Genomic DNA, 16357 nt, shown 5'->3' on the forward strand with positions numbered 1-16357 from the left:
ATGCGATTTTCTAGATGAAATGGCGATTTTGTAGCGTGTGGAAATATCATGCCTGATAGGATTCGAACCCGGGACCCCGGATGAAAAGCAGAGACGTTACCACTCGTGCCAATAAGGCAGGAAATTTTACACATTAAAAGAGTTAAAAATATCCGGAGAAGGTGAAATAAAACTTAGCTGAATAATAACTTTGATAAAAATCTTACACTGAAGTCAGAAATCAAATGTATGCGACTCTAATCCTAAATTAATAATATGAGGAAGAAGGAGGAGAATCAACGACTTTTCCATGTAAGAAAAAGGTCATCGAAATGCAAGTGATGTTCAATCAATAAACTGACACCTTCTCTCCGTTTAGGATTAATTTTCTAGTGACCATCATCACTTTAATTGAATGTAACCCTGATTGATAATTCATGTAGACTACCTAAAGTGGTTTACATCTGTCATAGCTGTAAGGAAAATAGGAAATGTAGTTAAAGTAGTATAAAGAAATAAATTAATCTTTCCCTTTCTGTTGTGAAACAATACATTTTGAAGATTATATCTACTCAGTAAATATGAACGCAATCTAAATCATCTAATAACCTGAGTATCATAAAAATATTAACGGATAATTTAAGTGATCCTATTATAAAAGTCGACTTAAAGAGCATTTAGTTGAACTAAAAAGTAAATAAATATTCCTTACTTAAAAAAAAATAATTCTTTTGTTTTTATCCTACCGCATATGTCCGTTTACATTTATGGAATTATAAAATGAGAAAATTCTTGTATATATTAAACAAATTCATTTTTAAGCCGTTAAAAAAGAAATGAGAATGGTTGATGAAATGGTGTGTTAAATTACTTTTTTATTTGGTTCATACATATTTTGTATTATCTGACATGTCCGCAATTTTAAACTCTACGATGCTCCGTATAGAAGAGGGATTGTAATTGCGTTTTGTTTTTGTTTTATTTTAAAATATGTACGTCAACTTTTTAAAATATGCATTATCATTATGTCATTCTGTCCAACTTGTCCAAACTGATTTACTTTTTATGCAACAATTAATATTACATTATAGTTTAGTGTTTCGAAATATTTACATAAAATAAATATTTTCGTGTTGACTAGATGTTTAATAACAGTAAGTAAATGAGTTACTTTAAATGAGAGTAAGTAAATGTGAACAAAAAGTTCTCCACGTTCTTAACAGTTTCTAACTTCATTAACTAATCGACCAGTTAAAATACTTTAATAATGTCATATATTTTAAAAAGATAAATGAATAATTTATTCATGGCTAAAAAAAAATCTAGGTGGGTACATAAATATATATTACGTAGAATACATCTGGAAGTAGAGTGAGTTATTCTGCCAATAAAAAACGATTTATTCCAACATTAATTCTGGAAAGATCGAGGAGAGTCATAGTAAAACTTAACCAGAATAACATGATATAATATGAAAAAATCTTAAATAAAAGACACTAAAAAAAATGTTTTTGAAACATTCTCTTTAAATTTAATTTTGACTTTTATAAGTCGGCATCAAATTAAAAACAACTTATTAATCCTTAACAAAAATTATATTAGAGGCCAAAAGTATTAGTGAGAGTAGAAGATGAAGATGAGGAAACAGAAGAGATTAATATCGAGTAGTACTACAGTATGTTGAATGTCAATAGTGCTCTTCAGTATATATATAAATATATATATATATGTGTGTGTGTGTGTGTGTGTGTGTGTGTGTGTGTGAGTGAGTGTGTGGATTAAAATTGTTAGAAAGGAAATTGGAAGTGATAGACATTATGAAAGGTGGAGAAGAATGAGTAAAAAAGGTGATCAGGCAGTGAGTACAGAAACACATGAAGAATTTCAAATAATGATAGAAAGAATTCTAACAGAAGGATATGAATTTGGAATGAAAATTAATGTTAGCAAAACATAAGTTACAAGCATGGGGTAAAGAAGATAGAAAATATTTTATTGGAGGAAATAATTTAGAGCTGATGAGATTATTTGTAATAATAATTATTAAGAAAAATTATCTCGGATGAAGGTTGTACTGAGAAGATAAAAGATAAAATTTTCAATGGAAAAACAGAATTTTGAAGCGTAAAAAGGAAAAGTACAATAAGAATTAAGGAAAAAGTTAAACAGATGTTTCATTTGGAGTGTAATGATCTATGGAGAAGAAAAATTGATCACCAAGAAGAAAGGATCAAGAAGTTTTGAAATTTGCTTATGGCGAAAATAAAAGGGAGTAACAGAATAAGAAATGAAGAGGTACTAAGGAGAGCAGAGAAATGCTATTGATAGATATGTAAAAAAAAAAAATGAAAATGTCATGAATTATGTACATATATTAAGAAAGGACTGCTTTCAGAGAAGAATGAAAGACAGAAAAAATTGAAGAAAAATAATTACTCTATTGTCGGACATGATGATAGGGAGTTATGTTCAATTAAAAAAGGAAGCGCAGAACAGAGATAGATTAAAAATCACTTGATTCTTGTCTTAATTAGAGAAGAATTACAAAATTGTTACTTTTATAATAAATTTGCAAGTAAAATTTATTTAACTATCTCCACAGATCTTGTAGAAACAATTCACATTTATCGTGCTGAAAACAGATCAAGATTTAGAATCAGTTCCCAAATTATTTACCTTTCCTCCAGAATCACTTTTTATGTTAAATGTTTATTATCAAGTATTAAATTTATTAGCAGGGTCACTTTTAACACTATTTCAATTTACAGTTTTAAAATTTCGTCTCGTTTAATTTTATTGTATATTGGGTGTATTTGTTCCTAATTTCATACGTAAATGTTTAAGGTATTACAATGTTCAGTTTTCCAATTAATCTATAATTTATACTGAAGTTCTTTATAATTATCATCATCTACGTATAACAACTAATTTAATTAACAGAATTTAATTAAGCTCTTCGCAATTATTTAAATTTTATATCTGTATATTTGCATTTCTTGTGTTTACAATTTCTGTCAAGTATTAATCGATTTGTTGGTTTATTATTGTTGTATTAATACATATTTTATATTTATATATTTGTAAATACAGTTTATATTTACAAATTACTACTACACATAGTTATACATTTTAGATAAAATAAAACTAATTTTTCTCAATTTTATATTTCAGAAAAAATTAATATAACTTTAAACAACTAGACTAATTTCTGATTGGTTTATACTAAATATTAATTGAAAAATAACGATTTTTATTTTTATACAATTAAAAAAAAGATCGTTTCTGTTTTCAGAAATATGCAATAATTCATTTAATCAAAAAATGTTCACGATTGTATTTATGTATTGAATGTAAATTTAGACTATTTTTATATTTTTTCTACTTGAATGTGTTCAAGTAAGTTAATTTTTTTAAACATGGAACAGTTAGTATATAATATTATCTACATATAAATAAATGAAATTCAACCTTACCATCAATTCGTCCACGTTCTCTTTTCTAGCACTTTCGGTCATTCGACCATCCTCAGGAAAATTTATTCTTCAATTTATAACATTAAAATTAAATTACGTAAAAAGTAATTTTATAAAATTTTAAAATCATAACAACTGGTCGTCAGAGTATAAAGTTAGCCTAATTATAAATTAGCTAATTAGAATTAGAACTATTAATATTCATAAAAACTGCGACCTTCTTACATAACAGACATGACTAACTTCATACTTTGGCGACCAGTTTTGAATTAACATTTTATAAATTTACTTTTTACAAAATCTAATTTTAATAACATTAATTGAAGAATAACTTTTCCTGAGGTTGGTCGAATGACCGAAAGTATTAGAAAAGAAGTCTATTTTCTTTCTCTTTTCTATCTAAATATTAAAGAGGAATATTATTATTAGTATTTCTATATTACAACCTACTTTAAAAAAAAAATAAAATGTTAATATCTGACATTAGTTTTGGCTAAAAAAAAGAAATATTTTAAACAGTTGATGTCTGATATTTTAAATATTCTACAATGGCATAAAAAAATTGAATTCTGCTAAAGTCGTCTAGAAAAAAAAAAACATAAATATCTTGCGTAGGAAAATAAAAAAATAAAATATTATGAATCGGTATGGCTGAACCGTATTCTTTGGACTGCAACGTATTTCATGCAATAACTTTCATTCTATCTTTCTCTCTGAACCAGGCAGAGCAATCTACATCGATACCGAACAAAAAAATCAAGAGTAAAACTAATAAGTAATGTAACTAATATGTTTAGCGTGATAATCCTGCGTTTGATGTACTACTTCACATGCTAGTTGTTGCTATGACAACGGTATTTTGTAACATTGACTTGTAAATACTTATTTTTAATTAAGGAAAATGGTTATAACACCATTTATTCTATAGATTTATAATTTATTTTATTGTGTGAAGATATTTAAGTAGGTTCATCGTACGTTGTTTTCTTCTTTTTTCAAAATTCTACTTTTACGTCACGGAATAAATTCTAAAAATTAATTTTAAATAAAGAAAAATTGTCATCGGTTTTATAGTGTTTTCTTTTATAGTCAGTTTCATAAATCTGAAATAAAGAAAATAACAAATAATGCACTGAACGTTTTTTTTCAATTTCAATGAAAATTTTTATTTTTTTTTTATTTTGCAGGACCAGATTCCCCTAGTCCGGGTGGATTTAGAAGGAAAGGATCCGCTAGAAGAGTGAATTCTGTTTATCAGAGAAAATCGACAGCGTTTTTGGATGTTCCAGATTCTCCTACAGCATCTCTTCAGCCAGAAGATGAGGATTCATACAGGCTGCGTTCTTTCAGCTTCACTTCTAAAGGTAAATGATATATATATATTAGGATGTATTTTATATTTAGAGGTGTAAATTTCATGTTTCATATTTCTTCCAGAGTTTTTAGGTGCATCATTTTTTCAAAAGGCATGGTATTATAGGCAAAAAAGCACTACTAAACGCTAAAACAAAGTAAAAATGAATTATTAATTTTAAAAGTAAACTAACAATGAGGTGTGTTTAAATAGCTCGAATCATATTTAAATTAAGATTTTACTTAGATTTGGACTACATGGAGTGTAACGAAGAGTGTAAAAAGCTTTCAGGGCAAATATAGTTCCAGAAACGCTTTGTTAGTCGGCTGGCAAAAGATTTCTCCTTAATTTCTGCGTTTACGGTAAAATTAAAATAAGTAAAGAAGAAATAGGAAAAATACAGTTATTTCTCCTGTAATTACCGATGATATTACTTAAATATTGAAATTTCGAAATAGTTGAAATTGTTTTTAAAGCGTTTATTTTATTTCAGTTTTATGATTTGGTTTTATTCAATTTTACACATCAGTTATTTTAATAATTTTATTTAATTACTCGTACTTGCATACCCGGCAATGCTTCGCTATTGCTAGATTTGAGTACATGTATAGATTAAATGAACACAATTGAAAGTTTGATAAAACATTAACAAAATTAACATTTCCCTTTTTTCCTTTTACCCTTTCTCCTTTTCCACCTTACCTCTTTCCTTCTCCCTATTCCCATGTTCATTTTTACCATAAAAAAAGTTTTCCACTTTCATTTTTACCATATTCTATTCCCTTTCGCCCGTTTTCTCTTCCTCTCTCCCCCTTCACCGTTCTCTTTTCTCCTTTCCAATTTTCATTTCCTTTTCCCGGTTCCCTTTTTTCTCCTTCTTCCCTTCTTTTCTTTTACCTTTTCCGAATTTTCCCTTTTCCGATTTTCCCTTTCTCCCTTTTTCCCCGTTCCTAAATCGGTCCAGTAGTTTTTTTAGTCTATATTGGACACACATATCGGAAACATTGAAATGGAATCGTAAAATATTTGATATAGCGTATGTTGTTTTTACGTCCAACAGATAGCGCTGTTTTTTAAAAAAAAAAACATGGTTTACCTGTGACAGGTGTGACATCTTAGGTATATAAATAGTAGGTATATAAAAACACGCGCGTATTCGAATGCAATGTTGTGACGAAATTTCAAAGCAATCGGTGACGAACTTTTGGAGATTTAATATTTTGAACAAAGGAACATCTACATTTTTATTTACATAGATTAATTAGTAATAATTGCTGCTTGAAATGTTTGTAAAAATGTTGTTACATTTTGATTGTCTAAGGAATTCATTAAATTATGTATTAATTCGATAGATATAGAATTTTATAAGATTGACCTAAATGAAACTTTTATAATCTGGAGATGAAAACATTTCATATTTATAAATATACTTTAGGATCAAGGGTCAGGCTTACGTGCTTTCGGTGTTTCACAGTGTTCTCTTTTTCTTTTGATGTAGGACATTCAATATGATTAGTGAAGTAGCAGTGTCTTTGTAATGAATGGGACCTTATATAGAGCAGCGGTAGAAAATTACATCTACTACTCACATGTTCTGAAAAAGAGTATTTCGGTATTCTCTGAAATTCTGGATAATATCCTTAAATTTTCTCCCCACTGATTTTAATTTTTTTATGGTTTTATGAATTTTATTAATGAATAAGTTAATAAAAAAATTAATTGTGATAAAATATAATAAATGAAATTATTATTTTCATAATTTTAATTATATTGTAATTTGCCGATCTCCGTAGCGTAGTGGCTGCGTTTCAACCTCGCTTCCGAAGGTCTCTGGTTAGAATCCCGGTCAGGGATGGGATTTTTCATACGCTACAAATTTCCATTTTCATATCCTCTCATACAAGCTTCTTTGAAAGCTTCTGTCGTGAATAATTTCATCAGTAAAAAAAAATAAAAATTATAAAACTGTTGAAAACCTGACATATGTAGGTAAGACATTTTTTTACAAACTATTTTAGTCTAAATAGGATCTACTTTTTTAAATTCATGTCGTTTGTATGTATTCGATTTGAATTAATGAATATGAATAACTTATCATTTATGCCATGGATCTAGAAGAGTACCTTTTAACAATTTTTTTATACAAACTACAATCACTTACTTTTTATTTAAATTACTCAAGAAATAATCTGATGTGGACAGCACATGATTTCCTTGTACGCCTATTAAATTACATATAAAAATTTTTTTCTGCACTTCATTTAAATTTATTTCATTTTAAAGTGAGATACAATACTCAAATTCGTTATTAAAGTGGACAGTTACACAATTGCATTGTGGTGGAAACCACATTGCATCACATTTTATTAGTCTATATATTAATTTTGTTTCACGTCCCTCAAGAAGATATGTGGTGTAAGTGAGAACTTGTTGGATATGATGTGCAACTATGCACACGTCGGTTCGAATCCGGCTTCATATACAAATATATTTTTTTATTTTATTTAAATATATTGTTTTATTAATAATTTACTAACCACTGATTGTAAACCTTTTGAATTAAAATGAAAACTATATAAAATTTTATTTCACTAATAACTTCAGAATTTTTTTCATTTTTTTTTTATTATTATTGAATTATGATTTATTGTTAAAAATCTTTTACAATTAGAGGTTAATAATTATGAATAAATCAATATATTTAAATTAAAAAAAAGTTAAAAATATATATGTATATTAAGTCGGATTTGAACCGATGTGTCTTTTCCTTGTAAGATCCAAATATTTAATTAATCAAAATTTTATTTGGCTATAACTCGGGAACCAATGAAATTAAGTACTACTTATGATATATTGTTGAAAAGTTCTCTACGAAGCCTTACTACTGCAGTTAAGGAAAAGTCCAAAATCCAAATGTTTTGGATTATGGGCTTTTTTGGCCCAATTGATTGCAATAAAAATAATCGTAAATACAAAATTTCAATAACCTACGGCTAATCGTTCTTGAATTGTGCGAGATACATACGTTCGTACGTACGTACAGACGTCACGCCAAAACTAGTCAAAATGGATTTAGGGATGGTCAAAATGGATATTTCCGTTAAAATCTGAAAACCGAAATTTTTCGCGACTTCAATACTTCTCAACTTCGTACAAGGAAGTAAAAAAGGGTAATTATAAACTGCTACTATGTCATCTCCAAACTGTTCTGTATTAATAACAATACATCATTCTACGGCCTTTCTCTGTACTTATGAACCGTTTTTGAAAATTGGAAATGTGAAAACAGTGCTTATCAAATTAATCACCTGATGATGATGATGCATCATTAACTGAAGACATTCTCGGCTAGATAGGTTGTTTTGCGTAGTCTGTACTACCATCATATAATTCAGCGGTGGTAATGAATAAGCCGTGAATTCGTAGCCGATAGTTTTGATGATTCATTTTGAAAGCAAATTCTCCAACTTGCCCAACGAAATGGGTTTTCCGTATACGGTACCTCGTTACTTTACATTGGACTTCACGTTAGGACTTCCTAAATCAGCTGATTTGGAAGTCGAAAGTTCCAGCGTTCAAGTTCTTGTAAAGCCAGTTACTTTTATACGAATTTGAATATTAGATCGTGGATACCGGTGATCTTTGGTGGTTGGGTTTCAATTAACCACATATCTCAGGAATGGTCGAAAAGAAATTGCACAAGACTACACTTCATTTACATTCTTACATATCATCCACATTCATTCTCTGAAGTAATACCTGTGCCGTAATTCCCGGAGGCTAAACAGGAAAAAGAAAAGAAAAGAAAAAAGAAAGGACGCCACGTCGCAATATTTTTTTTTTTTTGCGTGTCCTAGTATCGAATAGACAAATTTACATGTACGGTTGACAATTAAGTGGATATAACATTCTGCCGTTAAAATGCAATTGCATGACTATTAACGACCATAGTCTTCCTGAACAAAATTATTCCTTAATAATTTACAGCAATTTCATTGACGTCACAACTGCGTACGTGAACCGAAAAGACAATTTTTCCCATTGTGTTCTAACGCTCACTGTAACTTTATGGTGCCTCCATATTACGTTTGCAATTTAGCCTTACCAGTTTTGACAATTTCAGACCATTATTTTACTCTTATTATTATACTTAAAATCTTTTTATTATATTCTTATTTTACAACACAATTTTACCTTTATTTTTATGTAGTATTCAGAAACCTCTCGTTGGTGTGAGCTCTAATCTGCACTAGTACGAATGAGTTGCTGTCTGTAGTTCGTTGTAAAGAAAATCTTGTGTAATCCAGAAAGCAACAAACTAGCATATCGATTTTCTGGTCAGATTGTAATTGGACTGCTTCCTAAAAATCCTGTTCTTATTATTGTCTGTAGATACACGCTTGTCACAACAAAATAAGCCGTTATTTAAAGCTATTAAATTGTTCTATAATCACAGAATATTTTTCAATTAGGTTGAGGTACAAGTTTCAGTGAAATAGTGCTATAATCAAATAGAGAATTTGTCAGTTTTTCTTTATTTTCCATAATAACAAGAAAATTGGTAACAAAAGTTTACATTCTTGACTAAAAAAATAATGCTCAGATGGACTGCATGTCAATTTGCATGCGTGCTTGCATGACTTCATGTTGCTTTTGCAACAAATAGAATGATTCCACAACTGGCACTTTGTTCTAAAATAGAGGAATGTTGTGTTATTTTACGTGAATTGTTATCATTATCTTATCATTGTTTTGAAAATTCCGAAACTTTTTTCTGCTTAAAATAATCTTTGAAACATAAAAATTAGATTATGTTTCATTATAGTTAATACAGAGGTAACAAAGTAATAATAATTAAAGAAAAAAGTTAAACAATTTTTGATAGTTCATTAACCAAAAATGGGTTTCGGATTTTATTATTTTGCATGTTTGTTTCCCTGAGAATGCTCATGAGTCCTGTTCCTGTAACCTTATTTATTTACATCAGTTTATGATAAAGATTAAATTCTGTTTGTTTGTCTCCTCGTATTTTGTTATAGTAATAATTGAAATGCGTCAACAACGAATTGCAGTATAAATTTAAAAAAAAATTATTTAATGGGTAATTTAAATCACTGTAGGTTTTTTGCTTATACTATGCTACTGCTATTTATGTTATTCGTTTTACTCTTTTAGAAATGAATCAGTTTTTACCGACTTTTCGAAAGAAAGTACGATATTTCTTCCGGTTACATGGTGGGATTGGGGCGTGAAAATTAATTTTCTGTACGTTTTGAGGTATGAGAAGTACGAAAATACCATCCAGTTAAATTGGAGTTTCCAAATATATAAATTTAATGACATTTCACATTACATATTTTCAAAAAACGAAAAGTCGGTCTTCTTGAGCAGGAACCAGCTACGCAAGGTTTTTATAAATTATTTACTTGATTAATTATCATATTTATTTAAATTTTCACAATTATTAGATCTTTGTATATTAGCGTTTTGTTAATGTTTTAACGTGTTTTAGGAGTTTATAAAAATCTGGTAGTAAGAAAAACGATAAGCTGATTAGAAACAGGACTGTATACATCTTTTTTAAGATTTATGAGCGACTCCTACAATCGAAAATCCTAGAATTCCTTAAGTATTTTATTTGGAATTTTCCTCTATGTTTTCTCAGATTACTTTTAACATATCTTATTTAACGTTGTATTCTTACTGATATTACTAAAAAATGAGTTGTCTAATTTAAAGAAACTATTATTTAGATAAAATACAGAAACTAAAAGTTAATTTTATTTTTTTAATAAATATTTGTAAGGGAACGTTTCATTCATCAGATGTTTTATTTAGTAATTTCTGACAATTACGAGTATAATGGTCGGTTAACGCAAATATACACGTATTTCACAAATCATGTCATAATTTTTCGCATTTTAAACTGTGGTGATGTAACCGTTTTTAAACATTTTTATTTGATAGACGCTCAGAAAATTAAATCCGAATTTGACTAATCAAAAAATATTGGTCAAAGAATAACAAAAAAATTATTTGCAAATACTACTACTACTACTAATAATAATAATTATTATTATTAAATCGTAAATACAAAGGTAGGAAAATTATAAGTAGATTTTTTGTATTTATTTACTTACAGCTCAATTAGTAAATAATTCCAGTGAAAAAAAATATATAAACCTATGAAACGAATGATTAATAGAGAGATATATGCAGCTGTTCAGGATGCGAACAGCAGAAGCAGCATCTGTAAAAAATCATTTCAGTAAATTATTTCTGCTCTCTACAAAACTTCGTCTCAATGTAATGGATAATTTATTACTACTCGGCCGTTCTTCCTTCCTATTTCATGATATAAGAAAATATTTATGTTTTTATTTGTCTCATTTATCTTTGTGACAAAATTTTAATTTTTAACTGATAATGAGGAAAACATTTGAACCTATCGCTGTTACGGTAATAAAAACAAAAATAAAACATGAGAAAATTGGTAAATAAAAATCCGAAAGTTAATATTATCTAAATAATTCCTTTGCTGAATTGATAAATATTAATATTTTTGAATCAATAAAATAGCAAAACAAAACTTTACGTATCAATTATTTATTTTATAACATTTTTCTTTGAAAACTATCATTTTGATAATACATAATCATACAATTAACTTACGAACGAATCATAAAATTTAAAAATATCTATATAACAATTGTAAGTTTTTTTTACCTCCGCGTCCACCATTAGGTATTGCTCCAGAGAATGAGATGAATAATTAGTAGCGTGTGTGAAAATGTGATACCTAACCGGGATTCGAACCCGGGACCTCCGGATGAAAAGCCGACACGCTACCACTCGCGCCACGGAGGCTGGCTGCATTGTATAACCATAGCTCTTTTTAAAAAATCAACAAAATTACAATGAATTTTATAATTTCAATGGAGAAAAATGTTTAGTAAAATTATTTTACTAAATTTTAAGGAGGAAATTATGTTATGGAAATTGTTGTGATTATATAAGTAAAGGCGTAAATTAGGTACTATCAGCAACCCAACGGGTTGGTCTAGTGGTGAACGCGTCTTCCCAAATCAGCTGATTTGGAAGTCGAGAGTTCCAGCGTTCAAGTCATAGTAAAAGCCAGTTATTTTTACGCGGATTTGAATACTAAATCGTCGATAACGGTGTTCTTTGGTGGTTGGGTTTCAATTAACCACACATCTCAGAAATGGTCGAATTGAGAATGTACAAGGCTACACTTTATTTACACTCATACATATCTTCCTCATTCATCCTCTATTAAGTATTATCAGAACGGTAGTTACCGGAGGCTAAACAGGAAAGAAAAAAAAGGTACTATCAGCACGGGACACTACCGAAAATGAGCAACCTTTCGAAAGCCGTAATTTACATTAATGAAAGCGGAGTAGATATTTTTAATAAGAAGTTTAATTCTTTTAAAATAATAGTTGGAAATATTCGTATTGATTTTTGGTTATATATGACCACCTTTATGATTCTGTTTTGTGTAATGTGTTGTTTATAATTATTTATTAATTAATATAGAATTTACTACTAATGTATTTATTTACTACTGTTAAAATTATTTATCGTAATCGACATAGTGTTTAGTCTGATTTGAGATACATTTAATATAAAGTGTTATTTTTCTAAGCAATTTTATGTAGTAGACTACATATAATGTAGAGGCCACAGAAAAAAAAAAAAAAAAGTTAATTTCGATTTTATTCCAATAAAATAACCATATTGAAGGGATTTAGTGAGTTACTATTTTGTTTATTGAAAAACTATTTCACTGTTGCATTATGTTATACATATTTTTTAATTATTGCTTTTAGTGTTGCGGTTTGGATGATCTCTGAAATTTTCAGCTTTTTTAGATTATCTATTATGATTCTTTACCTATTAAAAATAAGTACTATTCTAACTTATTTTCTATCCACACTTCTCTTATTTCACCTCTCAGACTCATGTATTTTGAACTTTTTTTAAATACTTCATTCTGCATGAAGTTTAAATCATTGGGTATAAACATTTCTATTTGCTGTTTAAAATAGTGAGAGGTTATGTTTATCTTTTGCTCTTGATTTTGTGTTTTAAATTGTTTAAATATATCAAGGATCTCTGTGTGACCATACAAAAGGTATTGCAAAACTGCATTTTGTATATTTATTGAATTTGCATCTTTTCCGTTGGCTTTTAATCTAATTATCGGTTAACCTACATTCTGTATTGAAGAGGCTAATAATGGATCAGCTGCATCTGTTACAAATTTTGAGAACGAAACAAATATTTTCCTCTTGTAGAAAACGTGGACCATTTAAACGTTATTATTTAAATTCAGTAATAACAATAAAAAAATATCTGATGTGAACACTACATGACTGCCTTGTACACCTTTAAATTACATATACACATTTCTTTAAAATAAAAAGTACATAAATTTTATTTCACTAATAATTGCTAATATGTTTTCTTTTTTTGACGTTATTATTGAATTATCATTTATCGTAAAAATTTTCTTATAATCAGAGGTTAATAATTATTAATAAATCAAAATATTTAAATTAAAGAGTTAAAAAAATAGGAGATGAAGTTTGTTTCGAACCGATGTGCCTTCCCGTTCTAAGTGCAAATATTTCATTAGTTGAAATTTAATTTGGCTATAACTCTAGAACCAATGAAAATAAGCACCAATTATGATATATCTTGCAAAGCTCTCAATGAGAGCTTATTACTGCAGTTAAGAAAAAGTCCAAAATCCAATTTTTATTTGGATTTTGAGCTTTTTTGGACACTTTTAGTTCAGTCGATTGCTATCAAAATGAAATCTGCTCAACTAGATGTTACAACAGTACTAAATTCAAAATTTCAATATCCTACGGCTAATCGTTTTTGAGTTATGCGAGATACATACGTACAGATGTCATGCCAAACTAGTCATAATGTATTCAGGGATAATCAAAATGGATATTTCCAATGAAATCTGAAAACAGAAATTTTTCGCTATCATAATATTTTCTTGTACGAAGTAAAGGAAGGGTTTAGGGTTTTTACTTAGTACAAGGAAGTAAAAACACTAAATTTGTTGCGAAAAATTAAAAAAAAAGAATCGAAAGTCTAGTTCAATGTACATTGCATTATACTTTTCAACAAATACACAAATTGATATGACATTTAGTCTGCATTTTATTACGATACTAGCAGACCCGGCAATGCTTTGATATTGCTAGATTTGAGTATATGTATAGATTAAATGAACACAATTGAAAATTTGATAAAACATTAACAAAATGAATATAACGGAACTTCACAAAATTCAAGCATTTCCTTTTACCCTTTCTCCCATTTACCCTTTTCCCCCTTTCCCCATTTTCATTTTTACCATATTTCCTTTTCTAATTTCCCCATTTTCTCCACCTTTCCCTTTTCTTCCTCATTTCGCTTTCTCTTATTTCCCTTTCCCCACTTTTTTCCTTTCTCTTTCCATTTCCTTTCCTCGCTTTCACCTTTTTTCTTTTTTCATTTGCCCCTTCTTTTTTTTTTTTCAATTTTTCCCTCTTTCCCTTTTCCGATTTTCCCTTTCTCTCTTTTTCCCCGCACATAAATCGGTCCAGTAGTTTTTTAATCTATATCGGACGCACATATCGGAAACATTGAAATGGAATAGTAAAATATTTAGTATAAGGTATGTTGCTTTTACGTCCAGCAGGTAGCGCTGTTTTTTAAAAAAATAATGTTTTTACCTGTCACAGGGTGACATCTTAGATAAATAAATAGTATGTGTATAAAAACGCGCGCGTATTAGAATGAAACGTTGCATCCAAATTTCAAAGCAATCGGTGGAGAACTTTCGGAGATTCAAGATTTTGAACAAACGAACATTTACATTTTTATTTATATAGATTAAGAATTGCTATAAGAATAAGTTAAACTTGTCGAAAACAAACAAAAAAGGTATAAAAAATATATTTTTTGTTGGACATTACAGAACTCTATAATAGTGTCTAAAGAGAATATATTTAGTAACTTTACTTAATAGAATTTTTTATTTTTTTATTTTACCTAACAGTATTGTAATAGTTTATTTACGCTTCCTTAAACGTAGTCATTTGTATTATTAAAAAATTAATCGATAACCTTTTCTTTCCTTTACGGGATTGTATTTATATGTTCATGCCTACGTTTAGTTAGTTTTAAGCTCTATTAAATAATTCATGTACTTATTTTCATTATTCCTCTACAATAAAAAAAGTAATTTTATAACTTCCTTCAGTTTGAACTTCAGTTATACTATGTTATTTACCTAGAATAATCAGTTAAATTGCTTTTAATTCATACAATACCTCCATTAAGATATTAGCCATCAGTCTAAGTTAATTGAATTAAAGGCAATAAATATTTAAGTAAGTGCACAATTTATTTTCCAGTTACTTGTTTATAAATCAACCAAAAACTATTCTACTACGTTCATTCTAATCTACTAAATAATTTTGTGTTTCTATACCCTTAATTACACATTTTGTTATTATTATTATCATCATCATTATCACCATCGCCGTCTTCGATATCCCCGCTCCCGCTCCCGTCCACGACACTGTCACCGTCATTGTCATCGTCATCGTCATCATCATCACACAAGTTCCTCCTCCTTCTCACCTACGAAGCCCTATACCTTTGTTTTCTAAGTAGATATCTCCAGATTTTATCATCATCTTAGTATGGAATGTAACCTAAACACTGTCAATTGCAAATTTGACTTTGAACTGGCTAGAATCACCTGGTCGTCAGTAAACACTGTGTCCAGAATTTCATGAGATGAATGTATGGAAAAATCTGTGATGGAGCTGCGGTGTGGGAGAGTGTAGGCATTGACCTCGATCCCGAAAGGGAACCAGAGCAGATTGTGATAGAGTACGTTCTCATTAGAGGCTCATTAAATTTGTGAATCTGTTTCTTGATTTTTAAATAAATCAAGAGGCCGTTAAGTAAATTAAATTGTAGGACAAAATTTTCGCTATTGCGATCAACACTGCAATGAAGTGGACTATGAGCCTGGTTATTTAATTTACTGATAAAACGATGGGCGTTGGGTGAAAATTGTAAGCATAGATAAAGATTAAAATACATATTGCTGATAAATGAAAATATAATTAAATTTGCAATATAAATTAATTACGTAATTAATAAAAAAATAAAAAAAAATTTTTATTTTATTAGTATTTCTACTTAAAAAAATAACTATGTAGGATAACATTAAACATCTTCACATCCAATCTAACATGATCCCCTCAAACTAAAACCGAAACCGCGAAAGGGCGGACCTCGCGTCTAGTCCAAATTTGACAGCACCGTCGTCCGTGACTGTGAATGCCTCAGAAAAGGAACGAGTTGAAAGTTAAATCAGTACTACACTTATACCTATCAAAATTATGTTTTACGCTACATAGAAATTAAAACCACCCTACATAAAAATTCAGATTTACACCCAAATAAGTCGACCAAATTAAGTAACCTCATTCCGGTCCGTGCAGGA

General features: G+C 28.9%; 1 protein-coding gene across 1 annotated transcript in view; it reads left to right on the forward strand.

Moving 5' to 3' along the window:
- Nucleotides 1-16357, forward strand: part of Rgk3 (Rad, Gem/Kir family member 3) — an 836659-nt gene that overhangs the window by 226766 nt on the left and 593536 nt on the right. Inside the window, exon 2 of the mRNA XM_075369062.1 lies at nt 4640-4816. Coding sequence (XP_075225177.1) covers nt 4640-4816 — 177 coding nt within the window. The remainder of the gene's footprint in view (nt 1-4639; nt 4817-16357) is intronic.

This window comes from Lycorma delicatula, chromosome 6 (assembly GCF_047948215.1).
Source record: "Lycorma delicatula isolate Av1 chromosome 6, ASM4794821v1, whole genome shotgun sequence".
Taxonomy (NCBI): domain Eukaryota; kingdom Metazoa; phylum Arthropoda; class Insecta; order Hemiptera; family Fulgoridae; genus Lycorma; species Lycorma delicatula.